Source organism: Pristiophorus japonicus, chromosome 4 (assembly GCF_044704955.1).
Source record: "Pristiophorus japonicus isolate sPriJap1 chromosome 4, sPriJap1.hap1, whole genome shotgun sequence".
NCBI classification, from domain to species: domain Eukaryota; kingdom Metazoa; phylum Chordata; class Chondrichthyes; family Pristiophoridae; genus Pristiophorus; species Pristiophorus japonicus.
In genome coordinates, this window is record NC_091980.1 from 213,199,841 (window position 1) to 213,215,050 (window position 15,210).

At 40.7% G+C, this 15,210-nt stretch overlaps 1 protein-coding gene across 1 annotated transcript in view; it reads right to left on the minus strand.

The window, feature by feature from the left end:
- Positions 1-5,483: 5,483 nt before the first annotated feature.
- Positions 5,484-15,210, minus strand: part of egln3 (egl-9 family hypoxia-inducible factor 3) — a 14,690-nt gene continuing 4,963 nt past the window's right edge. Inside the window, exons 2-5 of the mRNA XM_070879061.1 lie at positions 11,001-11,120; positions 9,163-9,299; positions 6,759-6,832; positions 5,484-6,665 (exon numbers count right to left, since the gene is read on the minus strand). Of these exons, the coding sequence (XP_070735162.1) occupies positions 6,634-6,665; positions 6,759-6,832; positions 9,163-9,299; positions 11,001-11,120 (363 nt within the window). The 3' untranslated portion in view covers positions 5,484-6,633. The remainder of the gene's footprint in view (positions 6,666-6,758; positions 6,833-9,162; positions 9,300-11,000; positions 11,121-15,210) is intronic.

A 15,210-nucleotide genomic window follows, 5' to 3' on the forward strand; every position in this document is an offset into this window, starting at 1 on the left:
ACTCAAAAGGACTCAGTACTGAAAAGTGTGTATGATCAGTGTCTGGACACAGAACTTAAACCATTTAATATCCGTCGTACTGAATTGTGAGATAGAATTCTGGCCGAACTTCATACTGAACATCCAGGGATTGTCAGTATGAAATCAATTGCAAGAAACTTTGTTTCTTGATCTGAATTGGACTGCGATCTTGAACCACTTGATCATGAACACATACATGAGTTTGATTCAGTTCAGACTTCAGTAAATGAAGTACCAAGTTCAAACAAGTTTGAGATAGAAATAGGATCATCGTTGAGTTTGGAACCAAAACAAAACAGCTCGAAAATTGGTTCAACACCAAAATCTTCTGTAAAATCAGGAAAGCTCTGCAAACTTGTTATTAACCTGGATTTGTAGTTCATTTGCATGGTTTGTAATTCATTTAAACTAAAAAAAAGACAGGCGTTTTTGTTGTGTGGCACGTGTAATGCTGGGAAAGGAGTGACCTTAGTTTTGTTGTATTTGAACGGGGAATATATACATTTTTTTAAGGGGAAAATGAGTGTAATGTATTGTCACATGGTTTAGTATGAGCATGCTCAGTTCGCTCTGGCCTAACAAAGCAAGCACATGGACTAGCAACTCATTGTGTCTCTGTCCTTTGTTTGTTCTATCCACCTATAAGGCAAGTATGTTCTTCCTCAGATAAGGAGACCAAAACTGTGAACAGTACTCCTGATGTTGTCTCACCAAAGCCCTATACAATTGTAGTAAGGCTTCCTTACTCTTGTACTCCAACCGCCTTGCAATAAAGGCCAACAGGCCATTTGCCTTCCTAGTTGCTTGCTGTATCAGCACGCTAACTTTCTGTGTTTCCTGTACGAGGACACCTAAATCTCTCTGAGCAGCAACATTTAATAGTTTCTCACCATTTAAAAAATATTGTGTTTTTCTATTCCTACCAAAGTGAATAACCTCACATTTCCCCACATTATACTCAATCTGCCACCTTATTACCCACTTACTTAATCTGTCTGTCTATATCCCTTTGCAGGCTCTTTGTGTCCTCCTCACAGCTTACTTTCCCACCTAGCTTTGTATTGGCAGCAAAGTTGGGCACATTGCACTGTGTCTCTTCATCGAAAAGTCATTTAATAGATTGTAAATAGCAGAGGCCCAAGCACTGATCCTTGTGACACCCTACTAGTTACAGCCTGCCAACTAGAAAATGACCCGTTTACCCCTACTGTTTTCGGTCCATTATCCAATCCTCTATCCATACTTATATATCCCCTCCAGCCCCATATCTTGCATAGCAATTTTTTATGTGGTACCTTATCGGGTGCCTTTTGGAAATTCAAATATAATACATCCACTTGTTCCCCATTATCTACCCTTCCAGTTACATCCTCAAAAAACTGGCCTATCTGGGAATCTAGACCCACAGCACTCTTAACTGCCCTCTGAAATGGTGGCTCACCACCACCTTCTCAAGGGCAATTAGGGATGGGCAATAAATGCTGGCTATGCCAGTGATGCCCACAAATCATATTATGATTTTCTAAGTGCTCTGTTACCAGTTCCTTAATAATGGATTGTGATGGGCAGCCCTACATGTTTTTTTGCATGGACTGAGCGGAGCTTGCAAAAAGTCAGGGAACCCTTAGCCAGATTTACCAATTTCATCTAAAGATCGGTACGACACAAGGCAATAGTTGGGTTTTCACCCACCGGGTACCATGGTTTGAATCCCCCTCACTGTCCATAGTGTGAGTAATCCCTCTCAACGAGGGTCGCATCCACTCTACTCAACCAATATGCACTCGCATTGTTCAGGAGTCCAGTGTGAATAACTCCACCCCATCTACAGGACTTACACACGCCCTACCCAATAGAAAAAAAATGGACAGTACTTAGAATCATACAGCACAGAAAGAAGCCATTAGGCCCACCGTGCTTGTGCCGGCCCTTAGAAAGAAGTATCTCATTAATGCCAGTCTTTCCCCATAGCCCTGCAAATGTTTTCTTTTTAAGTGTATATCCAATTCATTTCGAAAGTTACTATTTCAAGGGCAGGTTGTGGGCAACTAGAATTTTAATGCATTCTATAGCCTATTTTCTATTCGTTTCACAGGTAGAGTCCTGTATAGCCATAATATATTAAGAGTCCTGTGTATAGCACACACTTCCTGTGTCATGCTTACATTCTGTGCACTTTCTCCTGTCACACCATGATCACCTCCCCATTGTTATAAAATTGTAAATCATCTGGCTAACTAACCATGAGTGGTGGTGTGGGAGATCTGCTCGTGTGTGTGTGTAAAAAGTCACACTTCCAAGTGTGCAAAGTACAAAAGCAAATTCAGGCCTTGAAATTCCATGAGGGATCTATCCGTCTCTATGCCTTAAGCTTGGCGGGAGACCGGCGGAACTCCAGCAAACTAGAGTAAACAGTCCTTATCAGCCGTAGCTACTTTTTCATTAATCCTTGCCACTGGACCAAGACCAAGCTCTGTCAAGCCTGTGTGGTGGCTGGTGTGCAACAGCCACCACACGTTAAAAAAAATCCACAGGCATCTTCCATCCTTCAATATGCACGTTAGGACCTTCATTGTGACCTCATCCCTTTTTGGCATGGCAGCAAGTCATCCTCAATTCGAGGGACCGCCCCAGAATAAGAATAATGGATTCCAGTATTTTCCCAACAACTGCTATCAGGCTAATTGGCCTGTAGTTCTCAGTTTTCTCTCTCCCTCCTTTCTTAGCAGGGTACAATGCTACCTTCTGGTCTGCTAGGACCGTTCTAGAATCGAGGGAATTTTGTAAGATCATAACCAATGCATCCACTATGTCTGCAGTCATCTCTTTTAGAACCCTAGGATGTAGGCCATCAGGTCCAGGGGATTGGTCGGCTTTTAATCCCATTTAGTTTCTCAAGCACTTTTGCTCGACTGACATTAATTACTTTAAGTTCCTCACTTTCAGTAGTCCCTTGGTTCCACTATTTTTGGTATGCTTTTTGTGTCTTCTATTGTGAACAGATATCAAATATTTGTTTAAAGTCTCTGCCATTTCCTTATTCCCCATTATAATTTCACCTGCCTCAGCCTCTAAGGGATCAAAGCTTTTTACACTTGTAGATGCTTTTACAATCTGTTTTTATATTTCTTGCTAGTTTACCCTCATTCTATTTTCTCCCTTTTTATCAATTTTCTGGTCATCCTTTGCTGATTTCTAAAGCTCTTCCTATCCTCAGGCTTATTACTATTCTTTGCAACATTGTACATTTCTTTTAATCTAATATGATTCTTAACTTCTTTAGTTGGCCACAGATGGGATTACTTTTCCCCTGCAGTTTTTATTTCTGAATGGAATGTGTATTTGTTGAGAATTTTGGGTTATTTCATCAAATGTTTGTTTGCCACTGCTTATCTACCGTCATACCTTTTAATTGACATTCACCAACTTGACCCTCGTACCTATGTAATTGGCTTTATTTAAGTTTTAAGACTCTCATTTTGGATTTAAGTATTGCACTCTCAAACTCACCATGAAATTCTATATTATCACTCTTCCCCAAAAGATTTTTTACTATGAGATTACTAATTAACCCAGTCTCATTCCAAGATCTAAAATAGTCTGTTCCCTAATTGGTTCTATGCATATTGTTCTAGGAAACTATCTTAAATGCATTCCATGAACTCATCATTGACTACATTTGCCCATTCCATATGAAGATTGAAGTCCCCCACAATTATTGTATTACTTTTGTTACAAGCTCCTATTATTTGTTGATTATTAATCTGCCCAAAGATATAGCTACTGTTTAGGGATCTATAAACTACTCCCACCAAGTTTTCTGCCCCTTGCTATTTCTTATCTCCATCCATGCTGATCCATTCCTGATCTTTTAAGCCAAGAACCTTTCTCACTAATGTCCTTATGTCATTCTTCATTATCAGGGCTACCCCACCGCCCTTTTCCATTCTGCCCATCTTTTTGAAATGTTATGATTTTAAACACCTCTATCAAATGTCCTCTTCGCTTTCGCTACTCTAAGGAGAACAAGGCCAGTTTCTATAGTCTATCCATGCAACTATAATCCCTCATCTCCTGGAACCATTCTAGTAAGTCATTTCTGTACCCTCTCCAAAGCCTTCACATCCCTCAAGTATGGTGCCCAGTTTCTTCCACACGTATAACAAATCATATACTGTGCAGTTCTCTGTCAAGTATCCTCTCTGTAAATTCACATATGTGCTAGAAGCAGCTCAGGAGAATTCTGTACACACTTCACATGCCATTGTTCTCTTAGCTACAGTATAGTAGCGGTAGAGTGTAGAATCAAGGGCCTATCAAATTTCCTATTAACTAATGGTTTTGCCTTTGTAAAGGTTGTCCAATGTGTTTGCACCAATTTGAAACACAGCAGCAAGTTTTATTATTAGCAATACATTGTCCAGACTAGCCACTTTTTAACCCAAATCTTTGGGTTGGGAACAATTGTACTTTGCAAAAAAACTTTACTGGAAGAACTGCTGCTTTCAATTGCATATTTGATATTGAATAATGAAGATTGTTTCAAAAAAAAATTGAGTACAGGTCATATTGATGTTTTTTCTTATCCAAAACCACAGATGAATAACTCTGAAGCATTATTGTGATAAGAGCAACATTTCTAAAAGGATAATTACCCACAACTATAAATTAGTACTTAATCAGAAAAAATAATGTGTGTATCTTGTGCTTTAAAATCATGTTTACTATACTTCAGGAGTGGGACTAGTTAAAGTGCTCTTACAGAGAGGCAGCATGGGCTTGATGGACCAAATGGCCTCCTTCTGTGCTGTAACCATTCTGTGATTCTATGTTTACTATTCCAATGGAATGTTTCACAGTCTTATGTACAGAGTGCAAAATTATACTTTAAAAACACTCCTAGCTAAATGATCAGCCTCCTTTATTCCTCTTGGCTACTAAAATACTTTATTTTTAATCTATAAATATGATTGCAGCCATTTTGCAGAACAAACAATATGTTTTGGTTTTTTCCCCCCCAGTGTATTCAAACACCGGCATGAACCAGTTGAGCCAAATGGCCTGTTTCTGTGCTGTAAATTCTATGCAAACAGGCCATTTCATTTAACATACATCTGCACAGAATATTTAATATATTCAAGAATATTTCAATTTAAGTGAGCTCCCAGCTACCAGACATTAAACTAGTAATGAATTGAGAAATTCTTAGTCAACTGTTAAAAAATACCAATGGTGGCAGACATGTTAATAAACAGATTTTATAAAATTTGTGGAAACAATATTATATGGGAAGATTTTTTCATATGGAGCAACACAGAACGACTTAAAATGAGCCTGACTGCTTAAAGTAATAAAGTGTTGCATGAAACCAGAAACTCCAGAAAGGTCAACAACTAAGCCATTTAATAATCTTGCAGAGAGAGAGTAGGTGGAGGAAAGAAAAAAAAACACTCGCAATCATGTTTGTGTAAAACCATATATTTGTCCTGATGGTAGGGACCATTTTTATTATCTGGAGACATAACTCAATTTTCAAAGCTACCTTCCACTACAACTTGTTTATTGCCACTACTGGATTGCCAAACTGTTGACCAGCATACAATATGACATCCAGCTGTAAAGGTCATTTTGTTGCTCACATATTCAAGTTATTTTCAGAATTCTCATGGAACTATACTTTGCTATTAAAAGGCAGCAGCAGAAAGAATTTTATATATCATGTTGTATTCTTTCTTCAGACAAAGTTAACAAGTTCTATATAGTTATCCACAATGTATTTACAAGAGTAAATTCCATATAATTGGAGGATAAAAGTAAAAGATTTACTAAGATTAATCACAATGAAGTGCTATGAAGATTATTCATAGAAACATAAGAAATGTTTTTGCACAATGTATTTAGCTTCCATATAAATAGAGAAAATTGAAATAAAACTGTACGGTATGTTTCATTTACATGTTACATAAATGTGGAACAAATATTTTCAATTACAATCAGTAGGTGATGATCAAGCATCTTCAAGAGTGAAAGATAGAAAAAATGCCATAAATAAAATAATTCAAGTGCTTTTAAATAGAAAAAAGCCATCAAATTGTATTAAACACCATTTCAATCTGGAAATAATCTGTATAAAGTGCAATATTAGACCTAATTATTTTAAATGGTCGTAATATTTAACACCATGTCACTCTTACTATAAAGTTAGAATAGATCTATATTCTTAAGTATAATTAGGTTGACACTGAATTTTATTTTGTGCAATATTGGTTTGCAGATTAATTCTGCTAAAAACATTTTCACTGAAAAGCAGGCTAAACAGCAGCCAGTACCATCTCTATTATAGATAAGTGTGGAAGTCAACACACAATTATCATTCAAAAACACAGCATTAAATGGGATTATTGTGGAGGGACACTTGTCTTTGGATCTGATGAAAAGGACATGTGAATTACCACCATTCAAAGAAAAGGAGGACTTGGATTTATATAGCGCCTTTCACGACCACCAGATGTCTCAAAGTGCTTTACAATGAAGTACTTTTGGAGTGTAGTCACTGTTGCAATGTAGAAAACAAAGGCTTAGCTAATTGGTCAAATTTCACCATGGTTACTGTCATGAGGAAAAGGGTGGAGCTTGTCCAGAAGCTAGAGAACAAATAAAATGTAAATTAATAGTGCAAAAGGATGAATGAAAAAATTATACAATATCACAATTTAAAAAAAATGTTTATATTATACCTGCTCGATTGCGGTACCTAGTTCTAGCTTCAGCCCTCTCCTCTGCATCAAAGTACCATACAGTTATGGCATATCTAGAACATAAAAACATTCTGTATGAACCAAATTCACAAATATCTCTGCAAATATCTTGAGTATTTTTTGAAAACCCTTTGTGCCCTCAGTAGCCTAGAAAACTATTTGAACTCCAAGGATCCAACTTCATATGGGTGGAGTCAACAGGTCTTCACACCAGTAGCTACACAACACCTGCTGGGTTTTCTGTCCTGCCAGTGTTTCATTTAAATAAGGGGCAGGTCAGCAATTGCTCACTACACCTGGTCTCCTACTGTAGGTTTAGCAGTGGTGTAACAGTCTTTAATAGTGCTTCAAGAGAGTAAACCTTTTAAAGCTACATAAAATGGCAGCAGGCTGGCCTTCAGTGGGGGAAGATTTAAGCTGTGAATTGCATTCTCTTTTACGTTTTAAACACAGTTAAACCAAACAACTGCCCTCAGTTTCCACTTATATTTAATTATCATGGACCAATGCCATCAGCCAGCACAAAACAACCATGAACATTTATCACCTGTTCTCTGCAAGTTATGTGTTGGGGGATAGTTTATAAATCAGGTCTCTTTGGAGTGGGACAAAAAATTACTTGCTTTCTCTGGTTATGATAGAGACATTCTGGACTTCAATTTTCCATTGTCAGAAAGTGCGTGTGTGTGTGTGTAGCATCCGCCAAGTGTCTGTCTGAAAAGTTGTGGGCTCAAATCCTACTCCAGGACTCGAGCACATAATCTGGCAGGGGACAGTACTATACTGAGGTAGTATTTGTCGCTTCATTGTCGGATGAGATTTTGTTCAGATGAGACATTAAGTTGACTGCCTTTTACTGGTTTCATGGCGACACAGAAGATTCCAATATACTGCTCAAGAAAGGACAGGGAGTTGTCGCAGTGTGCTGGACAAATTCCTCCCTCAACCAACATTGCCAAGAACAGATGAAATACTCATTTTATTTATTGTTTGTGCAAATTAGCTGCTGTATTTACTTACATAAGTGACTGCAACAACTTCCATTTATATAGTGCCTTTAACATAATAAAACGTCCCAAGGCGCTTCACAGAAGCGTTATCAAAAAACAAAAGTTGACACTGAGCCACATAAAGGGGATTCTAGGGCAGACGACCAAAAGCTTGGTCAAAGAGGAAGATTTGATAAAGAAAGACAGACGTACATTAATATAGCAGCTTTTACTACCACCTGACATCTCAAAGCACTTTACATCCAAAGAAGTACTTTTGGAGTGTAGTCACTGTTGTAATGTGGGAATTGCGGCAGTGAATTTGCACACACCAAGCTCCCACAAACAGCAATGTGATAATGACCAGATAATCTGTTTATGTTATGTTGATTGAGGGATAAATATTGGCCAGGATACCAGGGACAACCCCCCTGCTCCTCTTCTAAATAGTGCCAGATCATCTTTTACGTCCACCTGAGAGAGCAGGCGGGGCTTCAGTTTAATATCTCACCTGAAAGACGGCACCTCTACAGTGTAGTACTCCCTCAGCACTTCACTGGAGTGTCAGCCTTGATTTGTGTGTTTATGTCCCTGGAGTGGGTCTTGAATCCGTAACCTTCTGACTCAGGTGAGCATGCTATCTACTGAGCCACAGCTGACACTTAAAAGGAGTAAAGAGAGGTAGAGAGGCGTAGAGATTTGGGGTGGGCTTAAATAAATTTGTTGGTTATGAAATACTTTGGGATGTGATGGAGTACTACATAAATGCAAACTCTTTCTTCAATTGTTGAACATCTACAACCAAATCTCAGATATTTGAGCGTCAGCCTAACTTCAGGCAGATATTGTTCTTAATTAGGGTCTTGACGTAGGAGCCCTCTTCTGGTTGAACTAACCAATGGGACCCCTGGACTGATTTAGACTAAGTCCAGACAGCAGGATAACATCTAGCATTTGTGAGCAATATTATTTTCATCCTCATTCTTCCTTTTGAACCACTGTGGCGTTTGAGCAGAAATGGTGAGCACACAATTAACCAAGAAAAGGAAGAAGCATGAACTTCTTGGTCACAATTTATTGGCACGAATGTACAGGCCAGATTTGAAAAATCTAACTGATGGAGAGGGGGTGAAAATATATTTTTTCCATAATTTTTCTTTTTAGTGTTAGCAAAATGTAGAATTAAACAAAATTGCATTCAGTGGGCTGTTATCAGTTATAACGGATTAGGAGCTTATAGATTAAAAAAATTATTACAGGTCTGCTTCGGAACTGCAATAATCTCATTCTCTAACTGACACCAACTGGACAAATTGCACTAAACATTTTGCGTATTAGGAACCTTGGTATGGCCAGTTATGGTATGCGCTAAAGGGACTCCAACAGGGACATACCTGACAGAATATGCTGGCTGTACTTCATGTGGATTTCTTCGATCAGACCAGAACAACAACAATCTATCAAATATTGGCTCAACGTCAACTACATAGGACTTTCCTTCTGGAAATATTCGAAGAATACCACCATCCACCTAAAAAAGTAAAAGGTTATAATAGCTTGGCTAAGAAATATTTGATTTGGAAAGACAATTCCAGTCTATTTTAATAATACATTTTGCTGTTATTTTTTTCATGATTACTATTATCCTAAAGATAAACAATGGACTAAAATTAAGGTAAAGCACTAAAAATGTAATGAAAACAAATTAAACCAGTAATGCCAAGTGCTGTTGAATAGAAAACATAACATAGAATTGAACATATTAAGACTAAAAAAAACACAAATCACACACAAAATAAGGACACTGAAAGGCTTCTTCTGGCAGGAGTAACCAGCCATAGCAAGTACTAGCAGATCTCCAACCCAGAGAGAGTCAGATAGTAGAAACATTGCCAATATGCAAGTTATGATTTCAAAATAGCCTGATCTTTTCCAGAGATCCAAATATAATGGGGGGAGACTTTCGGGATGGGCGCGATATTGCCGGTTTGCTTGGCCAACACAGCAGTTGAGAGGCAAAAACACTTGCACATTCAGGACTCAGTAACATGTTCTTGGCGGGCTGCAGACACTAAACGGGCACACCATTGTAGCTCGTCAGTCTAGTGAAGAAGAAAATCGCCTGGATGGCCGGCAAGGCGTGTTTGGGGCCCGGTGGGGGGGTGGAGATGCCCGTGTGAGGCAAGAATGAGCAGCCGGCTAGAGGAATTTTCTGAGGCCATGTAGGAGCACCGCTGCTCATCTTGATCCCAAAAAATACCTTTTATTTAACAAAAAATTAAAGAAGAATACTTTTTAGGAGCGTTCTTCAGCAGTTTCAACAATTGGAGAAAGTGGGGACTGGCATGTGACATGCATGCTTTGCACATTTCACTTTGAAAGTTGCAATCAGGGTCCTACAATAAGCATAGGACCTTGATTTGTATAGTTAAACAGCCTCCCTCCTGTTTTGGGCAAGAGTGCTGGGCGGCCATTTAAATTTGTTTCAAGCCAGCAAATGCGTGCACAGGGTCCTCTCCGATTTTCCAACAGTTGATCGTCTGTTTAGCTAGCGAGAGATAGGCAGCCAGTAGTTGGAAGTCTCCCCCAATGTGCCACTTCATGTAACAAAACTGATTGTCTGAACAAAATGGGGTACTGAGCAGAAAAACTAGATTGTCTCATCACATTTTGCCATATACCATAATGATCAGAAGCACAGTGTATGCTCTGTTCCTAAACCTTCACCAATACTGCTCTGAAAGTGACCACTATGCGATGCGCAATAGTAAAGCGTGGATGACTCACTAACTTGACCCTCTCTCCTGACTGTACAGCAGCACAATGGAAACCAGAATCTCAGCACCGCACATGGGGGGTGGGGGAATCCACAGGTTTTAACCCAGATCTCATGAATCAATGGGGTCATGTGTTGGTGCGCCAACATGTGTTATTATAAAGAAATCGCTTATTGCATGATGGGAATTAAAAATATACAAAAATACATATTTCCAACTCTTTCAAAACTGTCTTGAAAGTACAGTTGCTGTTATTGCTACTTGTAGGACACAAAATAAACTGTAAAATCAGTGGAACAATAGAAACTTATTTTTAAATATGGAACAAAATCACTTTATACATCAGTTTTTTTTTTAAAAAGTGATGTCTCAAATAATACAAGTACAAAAAAATCCACAAATATACTGTCGAGAACTGGTCTAACCAATTTCCTATAGTGGAAAATATTTCATACCTTTGCATCCCAGTTTTTATTCAGGTAATAAATACATGTCACACAACGACCATCACCAGTTGGGTTGTCAACATGCCGAACATACCCTGTTCCATTCCCTGGGTAGCAGGCTACCATTGCCTGAAAAAAGGAAGGAAAAAAAAATTTAATTGCAAGCAATTTTTCTTCATTTATTAGTTTTAGGTTAGTCGGTAACAATGCATGGTTGGAGCAGATCATGTACTTTACCACCACCAATACCGAATCCAATTTATTACTTATCATATGCACTTATAGTAACATTTGTTTGGCATTAGTAGGTTTCTCCTATAAGGCTTATCAGAACTGAAGCTTTTCAGATTGAGGTATCAGCCGCTCTTGGTTCTTTAAACTCGAATCTTGCTATTAGGTTATGTATGTGATCATTTTTTCAAATACATCTGAAACCAATATTGAAAAATAAACAATAACCACTCAGGTATTGAAGTTTCTATAGGACAATGTGAATGAACTATAAAGGAGCGGTTTTATGATTTACTTTGTGGTCTTGGTATAGTAAAGATCTTGAAGCAATCTTGTGAGCAAAGTATAAGATGCAGTGACAAGGAGAGAAACCCTTCATTTGTAACAGTAATGCAGAACATTTGTAGTGAATAATGAGGAAAAAGCTCAGAGGGAGGAGCCAACTTGTCATTGGGTTAAAAGGAGATAATCACCCAGTGTGAAAAAGAGAGTAGAATAGAGTAATACATTGAGAGTATTGGGTAAATATTGGGTGTGGATGGACTGAAATACTGGCAGGTGATGTTACTAGGCATCTCAACTTAGCAGTTTCTGGTGTGCTTGCTTCCTGGAGATGCTGCTCGGCATAGCACAAGTTCCTTCTCTTTGCAGCCTAAGATAATGCTGCAAGAGATCTAGAGCCCAAAATTGCCTCTTTCTAGAAGGCCTCCGGCTGCCTGAAAGCAGCGACCACAGCTTGGTGCGGAAGGGCCGCCGAGGCGTCGCGGACTGGCCGCCATTTTGAAATTGCCCTTCCTTAGGTTTGGAGCGGTGCAGGGGACGGTTTGGAGTGGTGCAGGGGACCAGTCCACCCGTTTTCCCGCCGCAGTGTGCATGTGCCGACCCCTTACTGACTGGTGGAGACCCCTTCACGAAATTGCCCCTTGGGAAAATGCCCCTTTCCAGAATTGCCCCACGGGAGCAGCCACCGTCAGCTATTGCTGTCGGTACACTCTCTGGCTTGGAGGCACAGCCACCCTTAAAGTGGATGATGCACTGCTGGGGATGCCATGTTATTGTTCTTCGTCAGCTGACTGCCAGGTCGGGCCGACAATTATGGCCGCGGGTTCGGCCGGGCTGGATCCCTCCCTGGTGGTCCAGTGTTTGGCACGAAAGTGGCTGAAGAGTTCTCAGTGGCCCTCCCTTTTAACTGAAGGGGAGAGACATAGTGACGTGCCAGCGTGGTGCCGATTCCTTGCAGTGTCGGTCATGCTGCCCCGCCACGCTAGTGACGGCCACTCCACCCCGCTCCCATGATGGGGCCACTTCCGCCCCGCTCCAAAAAAACCACGAAGTGCTGAATTTCTCCAGTTTAGCCGGAAAACTTCAAAAACGGGAGGTGCGCCTCATTTCGGGCAGTGGGTAATTTTGGCTCCCTGCTATCTTGTGTACTCAGTTGTGTGTAAATAAATAAAACAAAAAGGTTAATAAAACAAAAGGTTAATAAAAATTAAACTCAAAATAATAATAGAACAATAGCAAATACTTTAAATGAATTGCCCAAAAATGGCTCCAGGATCTTTGTGCAAAAATAAAATGCAAATATATGCTTTTGCTATAATTAGATCAAGACAGCTTAAGTCTGTTATATGGCCCCAAGTTTCCACACGATAAAAAACGGGCGCCCCTCCGAGCTGGGCGCCAGTTTTTCGCGCCGAAAAAAAACCACGCGATTCTGGAGCGCCCTGCAGCTCCATGTCTGCTTGGCGCGGCGCCCAGGGGGCGGAGCCTACCACTCGCGCCGATTTTGTAAGTGGGAGGGGCGGGTACCATTTAAATTAGTTTCTTTCCTGCCGGCAACCCTGTGCGTGCGCGTTGGAGTATTCGCGCACGCGCAGTGTGAAGGAAACATTGGCACTCGGCCATTTTTGTAGTTCTTTGTAGCTGTTTAATTTTTGAACATTTTTTAATAAAAGCACATTGCCATCAGCACATCAGCACTGAGGCTTCTTGCAGCAGTGAGAAGGCTACAGGAAGCCTCAGAAAGTTGACGCAGTCGTTTCATTCTTTCCCACCCCCCGCCTGCCGTCGGGAACGGCTTCCTCCCCCCCCCCCCCCCCCCCCGCGGGAACGAATGGCTTCTGGCTTCCCGCCTCCCCCCCCGCCGCGGAACAAACAGCTGCCTCAACTTGAGGCTTCCTGCAGCATTCTCCCTGGCTGAAGCACTTTCACACAGGTAGGAAGATGGTTTATTTAATCTTTTCTTATAAATTTTCATTCAGGTTGGATTTATTTGTATAATATTTGTATAAGTATAAAGAAGAATTTATTATAGAATTTAATGGACTTCCCTCCCCCCCCACCTCGTTCTGGACGCCTAATTTGTAACCTGCGCCTGATTTTTTAATGTGTTTTTTCAGTTTATTCAGTTCGACAAAAATCTTCACTTGCTCCATTCTAAGTTAGTTTGGAGTACGTTTTCACTGTGGAAACTTTGAAATCAGGCGTCAGTGGCCGGACACGCCCCCTTTTGAAGAAAAAATTCTGTTCCAAAGTGAAACTGTTCTAACTGACTAGAACTGCAGAGAACAAAATGTGGGTGGAGAATTGCAATTTCTAAGATAGTCCGTTCTCCACCAGTTGCTCCTAAAAATCAGGCGCAAATCATGTGGAAACTTGGGCCCAAGATTCAGCCAGAGTTGCTCCTGTTTTTTGGAGCAACTGGTTTAGAATGGAGTACCGTAGAAATTTGAATTCTCGGCATTTAGTTTGCTCCAGTTCTAGTCAGTTGGAACAGTTTCACTTTGGAACAGAATTTTTTTTTCCAAAAAGGAGGCGTGTCCGGCCACTTACACCTGTTTTCAAAGTTTCGGCAGTAAAAACTTACTCCAAACTAACTTAGAATGGAGTAAGTGAAGATTTTTGTACGTTCGAAAAAACCTTGTTTACACTTTAGAAAATCAGGCGTAGGTTACAAATTAGGCGTAGGGAATGGGGGGGGGGGGTTTAAAAGGGAAGTTTACAAACATTAAACACTTCAGTTTTACAAATAAAGAGCCATCATCAATCAATAAATCAAGCATTAAATCAAACAAAAAAAAATAAAAAATTAAATAAATAAAAAAAATCAATAAATAAAAGATTTTCTACTTACCGACTGCAGCAGCGGGAGTCCTCCAACAGCGTGCTGGGACAGCCCCCCCCAGTGTGTCTGTGTTTGAGGGCGGGCGAGAAAGGCGAGAAAGGAAGGAAGGAAGGCGAGAAAGGAAGGAAGGAAGGCGAGAGGAAGGAAGGAAGGCGAGAAAGGAAGGAAGGAAGGCGAGAAAGGAAGGAAGGAAGGCGAGAAAGGAAGGAAGGAAGGCGAGAAAGGAAGGAAGGAAGGCGAGAAAGGAAGGAAGGAAGGAAGGCGAGAAAGGAAGGAAGGAAGGAAGGCGAGAAAGGAAGGAAGGAAGGAAGGCGAGAAAGGAAGGAAGGAAGGAAGGAAGGAAGGCGAGAAAGGAAGGAAGGAAGGAAGGAAGGCGAGAAAGGAAGGAAGGAAGGCGAGAAAGGAAGGAAGGAAGGAAGGAAGGCGAGAAAGGAAGGAAGGAAGGAAGGAAGGAAGGCGAGAAAGGAAGGAAGGAAGGCGAGAAAGGCGAGAAAGGAAGGAAGGAAGGCGAGAAAGGCGAGAAAGGAAGGAAGGAAGGCGAGAAAGGAAGGCGAGAAAGGAAGGAAGGAAGGGAGAAAGGAAGGCGAGAAAGGAAGGAAGGAAGGGAGAAAGGAAGGCGAGAAAGGAAGGCAGGCGAGAAAGGAAGGCAGGCGAGAAAGGAAGGCAGGCGAGAAAGGAAGGCAGGCGAGAAAGGAAGGCAGGCGAGAAAGGAAGGAAGGCGAGGAAAGGAAGGAAGGCGAGAAAGGAAGGAAGGCGAGAAAGGAAGGAAGGCGAGAAAGGAAGGAAGGCGAGAAAGGAAGGAAGGCGAGAAAGGAAGGAAGGCGAGAAAGGAAGGAAGGCGAGAAAGGAAGGAAGGCGAGAAAG